Raw genomic sequence first — 18894 nt, 5'->3', positions numbered from 1 at the left:
TGAGGGATTAAGCGGTTTAGAAAATGGATGGATGGATGGATGAATAGGACTGAGCTCTGAAGTCCGAATGCACACCAGGAAAGTCAGAGGTCAGAGCAGCCCCAAGTGCAATATCTGACTCATGTGCACATACAATTTAGGACTGTTGCAGGGGGGAAACTATTTATAATGAGTTTTGATTAAATATGCGAAAAATACTATATTAGTAAATAACTTAGTGTTCTGTTTTTTTATTGGAATGGTAGAGTTCAGACTGGCAAAAAAGGGAGACGGATCCCATCGTTCAAATGAACGAGTTAGCTGACCGAGACGGCTCGTTCGTGACCCACACATTGATGTTTCATGTTCTGCAGTTTGTACGGTGCACACACGTTGCCACGCCGGTACAACCAAAGTAACAGAAATCTCGCTGAGGGATAGTTTTTCTTTCAGTGTTTTCAGGTTTCCGTTAAAATGGACCGAGAGCTCAAACAAACCAGTTAAATGTCAACGACAAAAGCCGGACGGAAGACGCGGAGCTGGCTCGGTAGCACTTAAATGCCACTATAAGTCCGTGAAACACACCTCTGATTTGCAGTTCTGCACACGGGGAGTTCTCCAGTAACACTCTTAAAGTGAGTATTAGCGATGAGTGGCACCTTGTGATGTGTTGTGTTTTGTGCTGACTAATGAGGTTCTGTATGGCAAAGTCATTCTGACTTGTGTGAACACGTGTTCGGGAGTGAAGTTAACTAGTGGCATGCGTCGCAGGTCCAGGACAGACCTGCAGCCATGGCGGGCAAGGGCCGTGGGGTGGCTGCCTTTACCTTCAACATAGAAGCTCTGGGCATCGGCAGAGGCAGCATGCCAGAGGCCAGGGTGGGGCCCAGCCCGCTGTATCCCGTAGGTACCCCCCTTCCCCCCAACACACACACACACACACAAGGACTCCAGGATGACCTCAGTTCATTTCACTGTTCAACATCCAAAAATTACATTTCCACTGTGGGATTTAATCCTTCGTTTGCACCAATCCGCGTATATTAGCTCACAAGAGAGAAAAGGCAAATTTACATGGAAAGCATAAAGTTAAAACTATATGGGAAAGGTTTGTTAAAGGATGTTTGTGTTTGGCATAATTAAAGAGTATTTGATTATGTGTGCTGTCTGAAGATGGCCCATGATTCATAGAATTGGTCAATACTCTGTACACCTCACTTTGGCCAATAGACAACACTCCAACTGTAACATGTCACAAAATTGGAGCAGACAGAGAGAAGGATCTTTGAATTTGCCAACCAAATAATTTAAAGAATTTTAATTTAAAGAACACATTAACTGGGACATAGAGCATAAAATAAGCTACACACCAAAGGCCAAAAATCATATTGATTAAAGCACATTGATATTTGCATCAAGCAGAAACTAATCAAAAGAAAAGGGCAGAATGAATGGAAACAAGCGGCAGTGAACCAGGAACACACGCTGGAACTTGGATTTGGGATTGACTTTTAAATCAGTTTAACGGTGCTCCAGGTCCAACTTCAAACCCAGTGGGATTTGAATTAATTAAATAATGTCAGTGATAAAGCTTACTGCTATTAACAATGCAACAGATGCCTATCTCAGCGCTATGTTCGTCCTGAAACTAAAACATGTCCACTTAAAGACTTTTGGTTGTGTGGAAGACTTGGATACAAATATTCAGACCTTTTCGTCTTATTGCACCTATACGGAAGACTCATTAGAATCAGACGTTTTTGGCCATTGATTTCGTAAAACTGAATTTTTATGTTGTAGAATATGATTTTTTATTTTTTGTACTTTAAATTCGGCAGCAAACATTTCAACTGTAGAAATCTAGTTGCAAACATTTGCCTGCAAAAATTCAGCTGCGGAAATTCGCCCGCAAGCTTGTTGACCTTCTGGTGGCTCGAGCCAAAGCAATCAGCGCTAGATTGAGCTGAGCGGCTTTTAGCCAGTCAAATTTCGCTAATTTGGTCACGTAACACACACCAGTGCATTGGGTGCCTTTGGGGCAGCAGTCTCTTAAGTTACCCATTAACCATCTAACTGTTAAGAGACTCCCTTCTCTACATTTGGGCTAACCTGATTGGTTAAAGACTGCTCAACTCAATCTATTGCACATAGCTTTAGCTTGAATCACATGAAGATTGGCACATTTGCAGACTTATTCCTGCAGGCAAATTCTTGCTAGTTCAATACTTGCTGCTGACTTTTTGCCGGCAAGTTTTGCTGGTGATATATTGTGATAGAACTAAAAAAAACTGAAAAAGTCTTGTTTTAGTACTGTTGAATGTGAAAATGGTGGTACTGGGGGAAGACTTGGTGTATGCTGAGGACTCTTCAGCTCCACCCGTGGGTGGATTACCAGGAACAAAGAAGATCTTGTGTCTGGTAAACCATCTCTGTGATGATTTAAAATATATATATATTAGGGCTGGGCAAGTTAACGCGTTAATTTCGCGTTAACTCATTAGACTATTAACGCCGATATTTTCTTTAACGCGCGTTAACGCATGTTGGTCACATGCTTTTATTTTGTGAAGGTCTGTTGCTGCGGTGTAGGGGTTTGAATCAGAACAGTAGGTGGCGATAATGCACCAATAACCTCGCTGTCAGCCCAGCCTCAGATTCAAAGAGGAAGAAAGGTGCTGGCCGGAAAAAAACACAGCTGACATGCGGAAGGCGGTGTTTCCCGCAGGTACCGCGAGCGAGCTTAGGCGAGGCGGTGAGTTGGCGGCCGGAACAAGTTTTGTGCGGAGCGGAGCGGGGGGGTCTGCATCGACGCCGTCGGTGAAGTCGCTTCTCGTTTCAAAGTATCCATGTATTTTTGCCTGTTTTCCCCCTGCCATTCACTATATGCGCGCGAGAAAGCAACAACAAAAAACCGCGTGTTAACGTCAAATAAACGCAAGCATATCGAGTTAGCAAGCATTTCAGTTTAAAGTTCATCCAGCATGGAATATGACAGAAACAAGTTAGTTGTAACCACTGCCAAGTTAAACTTTGGTATTGAACATAAAATGGTAATGCTGCTCCCTGCTGTTACCTCAGAAATTGCCTGTTTTTGGTAGATTTTTTCCCCATAAAGAGAATTCCCTGTCAGTGGCAATAAGCTTTAATTTATTATTATTGCTATTTTTTGTTTTACATGTTTAAGTTGAGCTTTACACTAAATATGTGTTACTGATAAGTGCTACAAATGTTACAACACTTTTGTTCATATGGCAGGAGAACATTAAAATAAAAGTGCTCTTTACACTACTTTTGAATTCATTCTTGGAGTTTGTAAATACAATGCGATTAATCGCGATTAATCAGTGCGATTAATCGCGATTAAATATTGTAATCGTTGCCCAGCCCTAATATATATATATATATATATATATATATATATATATATATATATATAAAAAAGAAAGCTTTAACACGTTATTTTTGATCAATTAATTACATAGATTTGAACATGTTAAAAATTATGGCACAATTAGTTCCATTTTATTTATTTTTTTACAAACAAAAGTCCAAAGCCGGAACCTTTTATTTGCGTGTCCTGGCACGCCCGTAAAGCAGGCGCGCAAACCATATCCATAAAAAAACAGCGATGGACGATGAAGCAGCTTCTCTCGGCCTGCTGGAGGCGAATTTCTGCTTCAAAAGACGATCTGATGGGACGTTAGAAAATACTATTGTTGTGCCCTAACCATGGCCTGAGCCCCTACAGAGCAGAACGCTCAGTGAGACAGACTGCCCACTACAATGCTGGTCGGCACATTCAGGGGCCATTCCACAGCTGCCTAACCTGGCCAGAAAATATCTAGCTAGACCCACCACCTCTGTCCCCTGTGAGAGGGTTTTCTCACTGGCTGGGAACATCATTCAAAAGAAAAGAGCAACCTTGAGCTCTAAAAATGTAAATAGGCTTGTTTGTCTTGGATAAAAAGTAGCCTTGGTGGTATATCAATTTTGCTTGGACTTCATGTTGCCTTGAATAGCAAATGTTAAGCCCTTAAAAGCAACGATTGTTGCATAATGTTGTCATAGTTCATTTCTAAAGACATTTTTTTTTCAAAGAACTTACATGATTGATCAGGGGTTCCTGAAGCACTTGAAAGCTGAATAAATATAACTTTATGAATCTGTTTGTTGAATATCTTAAACAGCAGCTCATGTCTATTGAGTTAATAATTTAGCAGCAAAGAGGTTTGATATGTTTATATTGCTGATATATGGTTTTCAATTAAAATGTGATTAATTGTGATTAATTATGGACACTCTAATTAGCTCAATTAAACATTTTAATCAAGTCCTACCACTAATGTATTTATATTCAAATGTCTACTTTTGAAATGCCTATTTTCTGTTTACTACTTTGTTGCAGACTGTTGTAGTTTAATACATAAACACGCAGAGTTTCACAACTCCTGTTAAAGTTAAGTTGTTATGAAGACACAGTGAACCTATTTTTTTTTAGCAACTAGACATATTAAGACCAGGCTTTTAAACTGAACCATCAATTCCTAAACATGGTTTGGTTTAAGCAAACTTGAAAATGAATTTTGATGATCTTTTAAAAAGCATTGACTTGTCACAGAACACATGGCGTGATTTAAAGAACCCGTATTTGATGTTGGATGATCTGGGTCAGATTTTACAGATTTAGACATAGAGCCGATGTAGGAGTCAGGAAATGGCTAAAACTCTGAAATGGAAAATGTGAATAATTATTTTTTTTTTATTAAGCTCTTACGTGCGCGTTGAGTGCTGACTGAAAGGAAACAAAACACTAAAGAGAAACCTACTTATCCTTTTCTTTTTTTTTCTTTAAATCGTCACAATATCTCTCTTCCTCCAGAACACTGAGTTTAAACCGCTTCCACTAAAAATCGGCGAAGACGAAGACTACATGCTGGCCTTGAAGCAGGAAATGAGAGGGACAATGCAGCGGCTGCCTCACAATATCAAAGTTCAGTCCAACAGAGCAGGTGAGGAGCAGAGTGCTCCATTAGGAACCCGACGTCTCAGAGAATTTCTGCAGGAAAGCAATTTGGACTGCTGGGAGAGAAGCTAATGCAGCTTTTAGGGCTCCAGACATCTAATATGGGTCACGTCAAGGAAAAGGAAAAGAGCATAATTCTGGCAGTATTGAGTTATAGCTGCTGTCTAATCTTGCACCTTTAATCATATTTCTTTGGTCTATCATTACAAGGCTTTCACAGTTGCTGTCTTGAGCGAGTATATCCATAGTAAGTAGTTGAGTTGTTCTTTTCTAATATTCAGAGGAATCAGGCTCATAAAGCTACAGTGCTTCCAGAATGTATTCATAGAGCCTCACCTTTTTCTGCATTTTATGTAAGAACTTTGTTTGAGCAGCCCATAATGACCACATTCATTTTGTAAATATGTTAAAAAACAAAAAACGAAGAGATCACATGCACAGAAGTATTCATGGCCTTTGGAAAGCAGCTCTAACTGAGCTAAGCGTATCCTCTTTCGGCTGACCATTTTTGAGATGTGCCTCCAGCTTGACTCGAGTCCTGCTGTGGTGAATCCAGGCGATCAGAATTTGGAAAGACACCTTTCCATGTAAAGGCACAAACCAAGCATGAAGTCGGAGGAATTTTCTGAAGACGTGATTGGCACAAGTCATAAATTATGGGTTAAAGGCGCAGAAGCATGTCTGCTGCTTCCATGGTTCCAACGAGCCCAGTGCCCTCCATCATCCATGAACAGAAGATGTTTAGAACCTCCAGAACGCTTCCTAGGTTTGGCAGGACCTCTAAACAGAATTTGAGAGAAGTGGGGTGTTATTTAAGTACCCAATGGTCACTCCGTCTGGGCTCTAGTGTTGCTCTGTGGAGAAAAAACCACAGAGAAGCCCAAGCGTCTCTGCAGCAATCCAACAATCACCCCTGTGTGGTGGAGTGGCCAGATGGACGCCACCTCTTAGTAAATGGCACATGGCGGCTCACCTGGAGCTAACAAAATGCCACCTGGAGGACTCAAGGCCATGAGGAGGTAAAGATTGAACTCTTCTGCATGACTGCCAGGCATAAAAACCAAGCACTGCTGGTCACATGGCCACTGCTATGTTGAAGCACGGTAGTGGCAGCGCCATGCTGTGGGGTAAATTAGTGGTTACATAAGATGTGAATAAAGCGAAGCACTGTGAATACTTTCCTGGTGCACTGTATGTGGGAACTACAAATACAGCGGGAAGAAACGACGTTGGTGACTTTTTACATCACAGACCTAATAGTGAACCCTTAAACCGATTTACCGCTGCGGTTCAACGATTGTGCTGAAATCAGTTTAGATGAACAGTATGACTCTGCGTTTATTCTGAGGATGTGTTGAGATTGCTCTTGTTTCCGTGAAGCAGAAGTGGAGAAATACACAGCGAGGTACCTGAAGCAGAGCCAGCTGGAACATGACGGGTGGACTCCAGGTATCTGGACCGCAGCAACACAACGCCAGGGAACGACATAAAGCTTAAGAAGGGGAAAAAAAGGAGACTAATGCATTTATGTCTCTGTGCTTTAGACTGGAACCGATTTCCAAAAGAACTGATGCCCCGAACTAAAAAAACTCTAACTAAAGGTACGTTAAAGCCATCATGTGTGATAACTTTGATTGTGCAATTAAAGGATGAACTTTTTTTTTTCCCACTCCTTCAGGCACAAAGAATAAGAAGTCTGTGAAAAGTTCAAGCAAAGAAGCGACAGATGTTCTGAGCAAATTAGACGTGAGCCCCTTCTTTTTCTCTTATATCTGCCTACAGAGCACTTACTGTACATTTTTCTGGCTCTAACTTTGTTCACTAAAAGAAAAGAAAAACTAGAACACAAAATTTTTTTTTTTTACCTTTTTAATTCTTCACTTTCAGATAAATGTTTTTAAACCTGTTCAGCATAATTATCCTCAGTGACACGAAGCTAACCTTACAAACTACGCACTTAACACAGTCGTATTTAGAAAAGCTTTTAATTGCTGATTTTATTCTTTATTTAAATGTAGCACTCTGAGATTCCTTGGAATGAAAAGTGCATTATTAAATACAATTTATTATTATTAATAAATGACTTCCTGTCTTTGCTACAGTGCAGACCCAGCAGTTAGAGCAGGGGTGTCAAACATACGGCCCGTGGGCCGGACCCGGCCGCCGAACAATTTAGTCCGGCCCTGTGGCTAAATGCATTATCATTATAAAAAAAAAAAAAAAAAAAAAAATTCTCCAGTGTCTGGCAATGTGGCAATAAGAATTAACTTGTCTTAATGCCAAAAAGAGCTCATCAGATTTGATTTTCCCAAGTGGAGCAGTACTGCTTTTGCCATAGTGCTCCGCTTGATTTATGAATGTGAATAGTTTTATTATGATTCATGTGGGGAATATCTCAAATGATATGGACACTACAGTGGGAAAGTAGGAGAGGAAAGGAAGAACTAGAAGAAAAAAAAAACAAAAGGTGAAAGAAAGAAGAGATAAAAGGAAGAGAATGATAAAACAATTATTGGAAAAAAAACACGTACTTCGTTTAATTGAAAATATGCAGTTCCTATATTGTCCACGAGGGGCGCTGTGTTTTTAATTATCAGATACAGCTTCAGGTGTGGAAAAAATTAAATCATTTCTTAATTTTTATCTGTTTGATGTATTTTGTCATGCAGGACAGTGTTTTTAAGTTCCAAAAAATGTGAATAAATGTTTTTCAACATTGTACAATCACTGTGATCAGTTCTTATGCATAATGCACAAGTAAATGTTTAACTGAGTAAAAGTATTGTTGAAATTGCACATACTTTTCTTAAAAACGCTGAGGTTATTCATAATATATTGTGTAAATGTGAAATTAATTTAATATAAAAAACAACAAGCCCACTTTTATTAGTTCTATTTAATCTTGCAATGAGTTAACTCGTGTGGCCCTCTTGAGATCAGATTAAGCTGCATGCGGCCCCTCAACCAAAATGAGTTTGACACCCCTGAGTTAGAGCGAGACCACACCTGCCTCAGAAAAGTTTGTTCACCCTTTTTGTTAATTGTTACATTACAACCGTAAACTTCCATGTGTTTAATTGGGATAAACCAGCTCAAAGTAGTGAATGAAGTAGAAATGGGAGGCGAGGGGAAACACGGCTCACACCTAGAGTGCATTTCTGTTTGATCCATCTTCCCTTCTGTTAAAACGATCCCAGTAAAACACGTTTGAGCTTTGCTGCTGTGATGTAACAAAACGTGAAAAGCGTTTCCTTTGCTTGGAGCTATGCAGGAATCCGTACGGAGTAAACTTTGCACGATCATTACAGATTTGCTTGAAAATCTTAAATTCTTGCGCCTCAAGTCATTTATGATGTTGACATGTCAGGAACTCGCGAAGAAGGACGAAGGAAACGATGAAAAGTCGGACGACGAGAAAGAGAAGAAAACGACAAACGAGGACGACGAAGAAGTCGAAGAGGAAGAGTACGAGGAAGAAGACATCGAGGAGGTAAGCGAAGAGCTAATTTGTGGTTTCCCGTGGCGCCATCGTGTGAAGCTCACCTCGTCTCATTCGCTCTCTTGCAGGACAACGACTACATCGAGAGCTACTTCGACAACGGAGAAGATTTCGCCCCCGACAGCGACGACAACATGGACGCCGAAGCGACGTACTGAGTCGAGCACGCGTAGCCACGGCACCGTTTACGTTGGTCACACCGAATGTTTAAGTTAACACTTTCAGCGGAGCGGGAGAGGTTTGTAAATAAGAATGGAAATGAGCCGAAAGAAGAAGGAATGTATTGAAAATATATTTATTTATTCTCCACGCGGGAGCACAGTTTAAAGGCACATACTGTCAATTTCTCAACAATGCTTTGTCAGAGAAAATCAAGTTAACACTGTGATGAAATAAAAGGGCTATGTGAGCAAGGTGTAAGGAGTTCACATTGTTGCACGTGGAAGTCAGAACGAGATCCCCAGACAGCTCCGGTGGTCAATTATGGGCTGGTTCTCAACGCTAACTTAAACAAGAGACAGATTCAAGGCTTCAACTGGCATTCCAATACTGATACAGGAAGAAAAAAACAAAAAACAATGCTCAGTTTTTACAATAAATTAAGTCTAACCAACCACAGCTGAAGCAGTCTTACCTTTGCAAATAAGAAGTGGTCAACGTCCAACTCTGGTTTTGGACAAAAATGAATAAAAATGCTGCGGCAGATCCGAATAACTGAAGTCGGAGGAGGCAGCCGCTAATTTATCATGGAATAAATACAGACATAACGCATCAAATTTCTTAAAAAGTACATATTCATTTACAGCTGGCTTAAAGTGCACCAGTATAAATTACAAAATAAACATTTTTCCATCGTACCGCGTCACGGTTACAGCTGACCTGGCACTGTAATTAGAGGGTCGTTTCTTTTTCTTTCAGCCTTTCAATGCTCCTACTTTAACAATTTATAGACTGACGCAGAATTATTGCAACACTACCCGTTTTCCAGGCTTTACTGTTTTTATACGTCCCAAGGAATCGGATTACACTTTTTTTTTTAATCAAGTTAAGGCTATTTAAAAAGAGTTTCTTTACATGTGGGAATCAAAGTCCTGCTATGTTTTCTTAAGCAACGACTCTTCAACAGCAGCATTTTCCACACCGTGTCTCTGTGGGTCAGCTTTGACCGCGGGTTTAAGTCCCTCCCCGGGAAGGCCGTCTTCCCTGGGAACGTCCAGGATTTTATTTTCCGGCTGTTCGTGTTGCCCACCGCCGTAGGGCTGGGTCGGGACGCCGTGGTGGCTGGCGTCGGATTTTACAAGCACCTCGTAGTAGAGCAGATAAAAGACGGGCGTGACGATGCCGACGAACAGCATGATGGCCACCGCGGTCCACCACCTCATCCCCCAGTCTGCGCCGTAATACGGGTCCTTCCTCCTCTGGACGGGTTTATACTCCCCTCCTCCCAGCAGCGGCTGCTGCTGCTGCTGCTGCAGCGTTAAGGACGACACGACCTCGCTGAGGCTGCTCCGCGACGGCCCTGTGGACTTCACCAGCTGCTCGATGTCCTTGTCCTTCTCTAGGAGGAATCCCTCCACGCTGTCGGCGGAGGAACACGAGTCTGTGGACGACTCGGTGGGGAGAGGCGTGGCGGCGGAAATCTGGGGCACCCGTCTGGCTCCGGGGGGTGAGACGGGTTTGGGAGGACCGGCGCCGTGCGTCTCTGTGAGGACGCTGAAGCGCCGCACAGGAATCTTGACCGAGCGCAGAGCGAAGAAGTCCTGTTCTGTCAGGAGGTTGTTGGCTCGTTTAATGTCCGCCACCTAGAGAGAAACAACACAGAAGAATTTATTAGCATCTGATGCTCTGGTCTGAATCAGGGGCCACGTTTTATTTTTAATACAGCACTTCAATTGTAAATAAAACTACATTAAAACATCAACTTTTCTACCAGCTCCAATTTTCCCCCCTAATTGAGTTTATATACTAGAAGTTGAAATGTTAGCGATCACAGACTGACACCAATAGCGCTGGACTCACTGCTAGCCCTTCGTAAAGAGGCCTTTAAATTTACTTCAGTCCAACCTCTAATTTGACGACCTTTATTAAATTTGGAAAACAAACTAGTACCATTGGGGACTCCATCAATCCCTTTAAAATAAATGTAACTGAAGTGTATTTAAATTCATGCTTCACCAATGAGGTTCTGTTGTCTGTGTCCTGTCATAAAAGTCAACGTGGAGAGTTTGGTCGACTCTAGTGGGACTTTACCTGGATTTGTGTGTGTTTTGCTCAGATGTCGGCAGTTTACGGGCATCGAGCACTCTAGGTAGGTTTAATTTATAACGAAGAATGATTATGTGGGAAAGCACCGCATGGATCTGTCATGCTGTGGGCCTGCTTTTCTTTCAAAGGGAACCTTGTTAGAGAGCGTGGCACCATGAGTTATTTGAAAGAAAAGGAGATCTTGACAGATTCGGAGGATTCTGCTGGTAAACAATAAATCCAAGGAGTAAACATTACCTTCTATATCCACTAGAGGGCACTTTAGGCTTGTGAAAAATATATATGCTGCTCCTGTACCACTTAAAAATGAATTGAAACATTAACTTATAGACAAGACAGAACACGTTTGTATGCTGTTTTGAGTCTGCATTCATGCAGCAGAGCGACGCGTGTTGCAGCCCGACGAGCCCAGACCGCGACAGAACCCTGGTATCGGGCTGTCCGTGAAGCTAATAAGAGCTAGCGCTAGCTTACAACTTCGCAGATGCTCGTGAGCTTTATGTTGCCTTCAAACATTCGTGTCATACTGTTAGCTTAGCATGTAGCACCGCTACGCTAACGGTCTAATTTCAACGTCAGCTTGACAACTTTCATCGTAATGCGCTGACGAGAACTTTCAGGGTTAGAGTTGGTGGCTTGTTACGCTATCTTACTCCAATCAACCTCTCAGGTATGTTTCATATTCTTCAGCCAATTGTGGATACAGCTGTGTAACGACTTGCCTTACCAGATTAAATGTCAGTTTTTAGGTTGGATTGTGTTAAATAAATTTCTAAATGAATACGACTTATAGTCCGGTGTGACCTTTTTTTATTTTTTTTAATGACACATTTAAGGACTGATAGTCCCAAAAATACGGTATAAAAAAATCATTTGAAAAATTTTGCATGATTTGTATTCTTAATATTGTTATAATTTTTCTACATCTCTATAGCAGAGGTACCATAAACTGCAACACTTTAGGTGCGTCAACAATATTCCCTGCCGCTGCATTGAATTCATGCATTACTCATTTTTGGCTGCAGACTGGAAATCTATTGCAGTAGAAGGGAAAGGTTTTTAAACGAGGCTCTTTTTCCTCATTTCCAATCACGCCGGCCAGGCTCCCACCCACACAGCTCCTTTGCTGACGCGGCACAATTGTCCAATACTTCTGTACTCGAATGGCTGCAAGCTTCCAGGCCATAACTGCCACCTGTAAGGCAGCATTTCTACGACATCACAATTTCCATTTGGGCTCGCAAGGTAATAGATTAGAGGGTTGCATGTTGGAGTGGAAGCTCAAGCCCGCTTGCAGCACTTTTCTACACAGCAATGTTGTGTAGCGACGGTTTTGGATTAAGGGGAGAAATGGAGCTAAAACATTGACAATTATTCTGAGCTCAGCAAGAACAGCTTTTATTGCAGCTTTCAATGGCTTGTCAAATATATAACTTGCTACCTAATATTACAATATTCTTTCAGTTTAATCAATAGCTTTGGTTGCACTTTTTTCATAACGTCAGCCATGAGTTACACAAAACCCGTCTGCTTATGGCTGTCATCTAAGCTGGAACAAGGTGAGTACACATGAAGCTGCAGCTATGCAAATTTAGCCATTCACTTGCAAAGCACGTCCCAAACTGTCACACTTAACATCTCTTCAGCACTAAACACAAGTAGACAGATACACCAGAAAGTTTCAGCTTATCTGGCAAGTAATGGGTCGGGTTTCGGTTCAAATGTGTTAAAAGGTGGAAGGAGGTATTTCTGTGAGTCTGAAATAAGTAGCGGGGTAAAAGACATACCGAGCAATGATACTGCAGGGCGATGCTGTTCAGGGTGTCCCCTTCCTGGATGTCTCTGCTGAGGAAGATGATGTCATCCAGACGCTCCTTGGAGGTGCTCTTCCGCAGCCTCTCTTTGCCCCGCGACCGGAGCTCGAAGCTCTCACCGTCCTCCTCTGACAGGTCGTTCTCTGAGCCGGTGGCTCCAAACAGGTAGGCATGGCCGCCGTTGGCAGGCTGCACCATGGTGGCCGACTGGAACCCATAGTGTTGATTTCTACTGGACATTTTTTCTTCACCCTGAGAGGGAAACAAAAAGCACACAGATGCCTTACTCCCAAACATTCACCAAGACTGCTTTAACCCCACAAGAATGAGGAACACTTATGACCCTGGTCTCTGGCAGTAGTTAATCTATTAATGAGACTTGAGAATTTTAGCAATATTCTGAACAATGATTTCCTTCGCACAGCATTTCCTTCGCACAGCATTAACTGCACATTTGTTCAACAGCTATTTGCCAGACAAAGCATAAACATCTTTGCCAACACATGGAGGCTATAAATGCGCTATGCCACAACGATCTGCTATAACGTAGGATGTAAACCAATAGGAAGTTACTCCACAGCTTATCTCTGTTCCTATTTCTATGAGTTTATGGCATAGACTCAGACAGAAACATCGGACAGTACTAGACCAGTGCTTTGTAAGCATCAGCTCTGTCTTCTCCGCACGCTCGCTGGTGGCAGCAGATGGCTGCTCTACGGATGAGGATTAGGGCGATTAAATAAAAATAAGTATTCAATTCTGACTTTAATCTTATAATTCTGAGATTAAAGTCAGAATTCGCTTTTAAACACTCAAGTGTTTTACAGATTTTTTTCTATTTTGAGATAAAACTTTTTAATAAAAAATAGCCCTACGGTAAATATGTCAAAAAAAAATAAAATAAAATTTTGGTTCGAAAATGTGATTTGACATATTTCCAAACATAAAACAATATGTCAGATATTGTACTTTGAGAATGGTTTACCAACTTTATGTCGTTAAAAATATTCGCAAACATTTTCAACAGGTGTTTTTACAGATTTTTATATTTTCAGAAAAATAATACATTTCATCATTGCACGAGTTATTCCATCTATTATTTAATTCTCACCTTTCTGATATTGATTTTTCCATATTCTTATCGATTTTGTTTTTAACAATGTTTTCTTAACTTATGTAATTTAATAATAATTTTTTTTATCTAATTACATTTTTTTATTGCACAAACTTTTAAAAATATTTTTACTTTTAAAAAGGTAAACTACATGTTTAACGTGAGCAGTCATCAGCGGCGGGCGTACCTCCTATGTGTCCTAGAGGAGACGTTCTGGCGCCTCCTCCGTCTGTAAACACGGGTAGCCCTACGACCCCTCCTACGGCGCACCGTTGCAGAGGCGTCGCCTGTGTCGTGCTCTACGTGCAATTGTAGCTTTGCTGCGTTAACCAAAGGAGATCTTGACAGATTTGGAGGATTCTGCTGGTAAACAATGAGTCCTAAGTGTCTTCATGAACCAAGGAGTAAACATTACCTTCTATATCCACTAGAGGGCACTCTAGGCTTGTGAAAAATATATGCTGCTCCTGTACCACTTAAAAATGAATTGAAACATTAACTTATAGACAACAAAGACAGAACACGTTTGTATGCTGTTTTGCTGTTTTTAGGATCGGGCAGAGTAAAGGCCCATTCATACCCTACGTTTGGCCTACACGTCCGTATTTCTGTCCGTACGTTCTATCCGTTGACATATTGTACTACAAACTCAATAGCGCCCCCACCTTTTCCGGTAGTATTGATCCGTTTCGTCCGTAATCGTAAGCTCCCAATTTTCGTGTCAAAATACAGACGAAATCGACGGTTAGAACGTATGAAACACTCACACGTATCCATATTTTACGTGAGGTATGAATGGGCCTTAACAGCTGCATCATGCGTCCTGCGTCATGTAGTATACAGGGGGTAACGAGGGGCGATTAGCCTCTCACAACCACCTCCCGATTAGGAATCAGACGGTCGCATGAAAATCAAACATGTTTGAAATTCAGTAGGTCCTCGCAAGGTGATGGTGGGCGCATCCTGCTGATTTCCCCCAACCTTGCGCACTGCACAGGTGCAAACAAGGGAATTCTTCTTCTCCTTCTCAGACGAATACATAGGTGTAGAGAAAAGCATGGTGGCGGTACGTGTGACATGGAGTCAAACTACGGAGGAGCAACCCGTAAAATTGCAAAGGCAGCGCGTTTCTTTCTCGTGAGCCTCATATTTAACAGTGAGCATTGATACGTCCGTCTTTTTCTTCTTCTACTGTTGACGTTTGGCTTCCGGATGAGTCTGGCGCGCCACCTCTCTACGGGGCTGAGTCCGGCGTGTGGTTTTTAGACGTACAGCTTGAGCAGTCAGATCGCATCAGAGCGTCGGGCCGTACAGTGCATAGACATAATATAAGAGTAGACGCGTCATTGGGCGGGTTCTGCCTATGCTGCGATGCGTCAGAGCGTCCGCCATGTTAAATGTGGCAAATCTGCAGTTACTGAGTCACACTTAAACAGTATCAGAGGGACTTTAATCTCAGAAAATACTTTGTATTTGTAATATTTTAATTTTTGCAATATTACAAGTTTATTTTCGTATCCCTTTAGCTTCATTCTCCTGCACTTATTCTTGTAAAGAATAAAAATTTAAATAATCTAACCTGGCCCTATTACTCCAGGAGTGAAATAATTCTGCAAACTGTGACTATTCTGGAAATGTTCCCTCTTAATTCTCATAATATGACGTTTTTTCTCATAACATTACCACTTTTATGTTGTTGTTTTTTTAACTTTATTGTCCTAAGTCTTTTTTTCCTCATATTAGTAAATTTACCTCTTTAATACTACTCCAAAAAGTCTGTTCCTAAAGTTTTACATGTGACACCACAATGTTTAGATTTAACAAGTTGATCCTTATATTCATAACACATACACACACAAATATATATTATATGCACATCTATGTCTAAATACAATAGTCTGTACTGTATGCAAGCTAAAAACCTTGAAAAATGAATGGTCTTGCACAGCTTTTTCCTAGTGTTGCCACTCTGCAGCTTTAGTGTGTCCAGTTTTGCAACATGGTGCAGCCTTAGTTTATAGAAGGCAGATACAAGTAGTATAAAACAGCACGAATACATTTCCATGCAGCACAGGAATGAGGTATTTTCTCTGATCCACGTTCACTACAACAGAACTTAACCTTTTTCTGCCACATACAATATGGCGGTGACGTTGACGTGCCAGCCTTCGCCCAACGACGCGTCTACGTATATAATGTCTATGGTACAGTGTAGCAGTGAACTTTTAAACCCAGCAGTTTCGTCTCACAGTTTGAGCTGTATCTGAGTACAACGATTGAAAATATAGTACAGTGTATGCCCGGCTTAAGGTGTACAACACAACACACTGCTATTTTAACCCGCACCCTCGGTCAGTCAAACTCCAACTACGGTTTGTATGATAACTTATCACATCAGGAGCCTGGGCTTTTATACTTACTGCACCCTATATAAAACACTGGTGCTGGTGTCCTCCTGAAAAGTTGGTTAAAGTAAAAAAAAAAAAAAAAGTACAGACAAAAGCCCAACGAGAGAGAAACCTGTTAGCTGGGGAGAAACACACCTTGAGCTCATGTTTTAACCCAAAACAACTCCTGTTTGCCAACCGTCTGTGGGTATTATTAACGCAGCCAGTTCGTGTTATCTGCCGTTCAACGAGGCAACGATCGGGTTTTATTTACCTCGATACAGTTAGGTAACTAACCAGCAGATATATCGATACGAAACACAGACGTGCCCCGTACGTGGTACAATAAAAACCCGAGAGGTCTGAGCTCAGGGTTGGGTTACTTTTATACAAAACTACGACAACACCCCAGTATACGATCACTTCTCTTTCACTATCCAGCCAACTCAGGTCGCTCAATTGTGGCTAAGCTATGCTAGCGCTACGCCGCGTCCACATAGGAATATTTGACTGTCGATAGTGAGTGAGCTTTGTAGCTATATAACATCAGCCGGAATGTCGTTTACAGACATACAACAATTGTTTTTACCTGATAAAATCGTAACCTGTCTGGTTAGTGGTCCACGGTAATTCCCATAATTCTCCAGGATTAATTGTGGTCTTTATAGCTGGTTGGCTTCTTCCCTACCTGCTAACCCCTCTTTCCACAGTTCAGGGCCACGTCAACAGAACGTTACGTAATGACGCTGTCACCTCCCCGATGTAGTTCTCGATTCTGAACCGCCAGGTGGCGCCAAAAGCGCATTCAGTCTGTAACGTTTTCTACTGAGACTTTGGATAATGATTTTATATAATTTAAAGATCAAATCAAAGGTATTATTGTTGACTCTGTAAAATAAACATGAACAATTACAATCAAAGTTAAAGACAATTCATCTGATGATTAGAATTCATGGGATCATAATGTGAAATTTGGGGGGGGGGAGGCCATTTTATCAGGTGAATTCATAAATATTGGGACGGTTTATGTAACCACAGCTTCTGAGCTCTAAGAAACTTAAGAAACGAGCACCACACAGAGCACAAATTTTAATTCTTCAGAATGTTGGATCATTTTGTGTGGAATAAAAGTAAGCATGTGTGATATTTTATGAAAGTGACGCTCAATAATTTTGCTTTACATCACATTAAACAAGTAACATGTTTGCCAATCTGATACACATTTGTTTTGCTGCAGTGTTTTTTTCCCCTCAAAGTTATTTTAATTAACACCCAACTAAATACTAGGTTTTCCATGAATCACAATACTTACAATACTTTTAAGATGTTTTTTGAAATTATACTGCAAACAAGGCTGGGCTTTTTCAGGGTTTGGGGTTTTGAGACAAAATGATAAATAAATTAAATTTATTAGTTTCCATTACATCTTGAAAAAAATGCAAGTTCCAAGATGCGATAATAAACAAGGACACCCTCAGGTTCAAGAAGAACTTGTCAGATCTCAAAATCCAACATGGCTGCCATGTGTTGAAAACTGCTGTAATTAAGTCAATTTGTACTTCTGTCCGTTTGTAAGCCATCAAATCTTTTCTACACAGAAACACATAGAGCCTCAATTTGGTAACATCTTTTAGTGTTTGAATGCCGGAATTGCATAGATTGCTATTAACTTGCATTGTACATTCGTCTGGTCATTGAGTAAACACCATTTTATTTTATAACTTTTTTGATCTTATTCCCAGACCAGATTTATAGATTAAATGGAATGTTGCAACAGTAGTAATTGGTGGTTCTCAGTTCACTCTCATCAGATCCTTTTGACAATAACTGGCTTGGTGTAAATTCCAAAGTGCTTTTACCACTAATCTTTTTTGGTCTATTTAGCCTTATTAGCCCTCTCTTGCTCAGCATTTACATTTGAAACACCTGAGACCTAAGTCTTCTCTGAGTACCACTAAGGGTCCCCTACTTTGCAGTGCGTTTGTGTCCTACTATAAAGCATTTTAACCTTTAAATTACATCACATGTATTAATATTGGGAATATGTTATGCCCCAGCTGATGTCTGTCTCCTACATTTCTCCATATTGCTTTGTAGCTCCCTTTAACCTGATCTTACTGCGTATATACAATTTTTCCCAACCAATATCCTGCTTTCTCATTGTCCCTGCACATTCCTCCGTCTGAAACATTAGAACATCTTAAAATAATACTTTTAAGAGGAAAGAAATGTTATAGAGTATGTACAACACAGGTAACAACACCTGCAAGCATCACTTAGATAGACTTACACTAATGATACGGATGGTTTTGCTCCACTGCTAAAAAGGACTTGGTGTGGTATTTCATGTACATCATTCATTTGTCAACCATCGGTGCAGTAAAATTTACCGCAGGCTTTTGGAAGTTTTACGGAATCTTCTTAAATGTGGCAAATAAACATCGCTGCAGTTCTGCGATGCCATGTTTGATCAGTTCTGATTGCTGATCAGGTTTTATATGCTTACATCAGTGATGCATTTCATTTCAGATCCTATGCTTTAAATGTTGCCTCCATTTAAACAAAATACAGGTGCCATAAATTGGCATTTCATAGAAAAGTTGTTTTCTTTAAACAACAGTGTTAAACAGTTGCCTTATTTCTATTTAATATCTTAGTATTGCCATGTCCTGGTCGAGAATCTATATCAAGATCTTGAAGCAAAGCAAAGCTCCTGTAGTGGGAGTCAGCGCTTCAACACCCACAGATGTATCCAGGACACGAGTCTTACCTGCCAGATAAGAAAGGACTGGACTGTTGCCCAGTGGTACAAA

The 18894-nt window shown here is 40.9% G+C and overlaps 2 protein-coding genes across 3 annotated transcripts; one reads left to right on the top strand and one right to left on the bottom strand.

Moving 5' to 3' along the window:
- The first annotated feature begins 85 nt into the window (after positions 1-85).
- polr3g (polymerase (RNA) III (DNA directed) polypeptide G) lies at positions 86-9070 on the top strand. The gene is made up of 8 exons (XM_036144434.1): positions 86-614; positions 751-882; positions 4859-4988; positions 6386-6451; positions 6547-6603; positions 6681-6748; positions 8370-8492; positions 8570-9070. The coding sequence occupies exons 2-8, from the start codon at positions 772-774 to the stop codon at positions 8657-8659; spliced, it is 645 nt and encodes a 214-aa protein (XP_036000327.1). The 5' UTR covers positions 86-614; positions 751-771; the 3' UTR covers positions 8660-9070.
- Positions 8783-16822, bottom strand: lysmd3 (LysM, putative peptidoglycan-binding, domain containing 3). 2 transcript variants are annotated; one of them, XM_012863282.3, is made up of 3 exons: positions 16671-16822; positions 12554-12832; positions 8783-10303 (listed from the first exon to the last, which is right to left on the bottom strand). In XM_012863282.3, the coding sequence occupies exons 2-3, from the start codon at positions 12818-12820 to the stop codon at positions 9596-9598; spliced, it is 975 nt and encodes a 324-aa protein (XP_012718736.2). In that variant the 5' UTR covers positions 12821-12832; positions 16671-16822; the 3' UTR covers positions 8783-9595. The 2 variants fall into 2 exon arrangements, with proteins under 2 accessions (XP_012718736.2, XP_021172600.2); XM_021316925.2 differs by lacking the exon at positions 16671-16822 and adding an exon at positions 13882-14212.
- Positions 16823-18894: the final 2072 nt, after the last annotated feature.

This window comes from Fundulus heteroclitus, chromosome 12 (genome assembly GCF_011125445.2).
Source record: "Fundulus heteroclitus isolate FHET01 chromosome 12, MU-UCD_Fhet_4.1, whole genome shotgun sequence".
NCBI lineage: Eukaryota > Metazoa > Chordata > Actinopteri > Cyprinodontiformes > Fundulidae > Fundulus > Fundulus heteroclitus.
The sequence above is the reverse complement of the archived record's forward strand: the minus strand, read 5'-3'. Positions and strand labels throughout refer to the sequence as shown.

Excerpts from the sequence above, each read along its gene's own strand:
- polr3g (XM_036144434.1), top strand. The coding sequence starts at position 772 with ATGGCGGGCAAGGGCCGTGGGGTGGCTGCCTTTACCTTCAACATAGAA. Across the intron at positions 6,749-8,369 it reads ATGTTCTGAGCAAATTAGAC|GAACTCGCGAAGAAGGACGA; the intron begins GTGAGCCCCTTC and ends TTGACATGTCAG. Across the intron at positions 8,493-8,569 it reads AGGAAGAAGACATCGAGGAG|GACAACGACTACATCGAGAG; the intron begins GTAAGCGAAGAG and ends GCTCTCTTGCAG.
- lysmd3 (XM_012863282.3), bottom strand. The coding sequence starts at position 12,820 with ATGTCCAGTAGAAATCAACACTATGGGTTCCAGTCGGCCACCATGGTG. Across the intron at positions 10,304-12,553 it reads CCCTGCAGTATCATTGCTCG|GTGGCGGACATTAAACGAGC; the intron begins GTATGTCTTTTA and ends GTTTCTCTCTAG.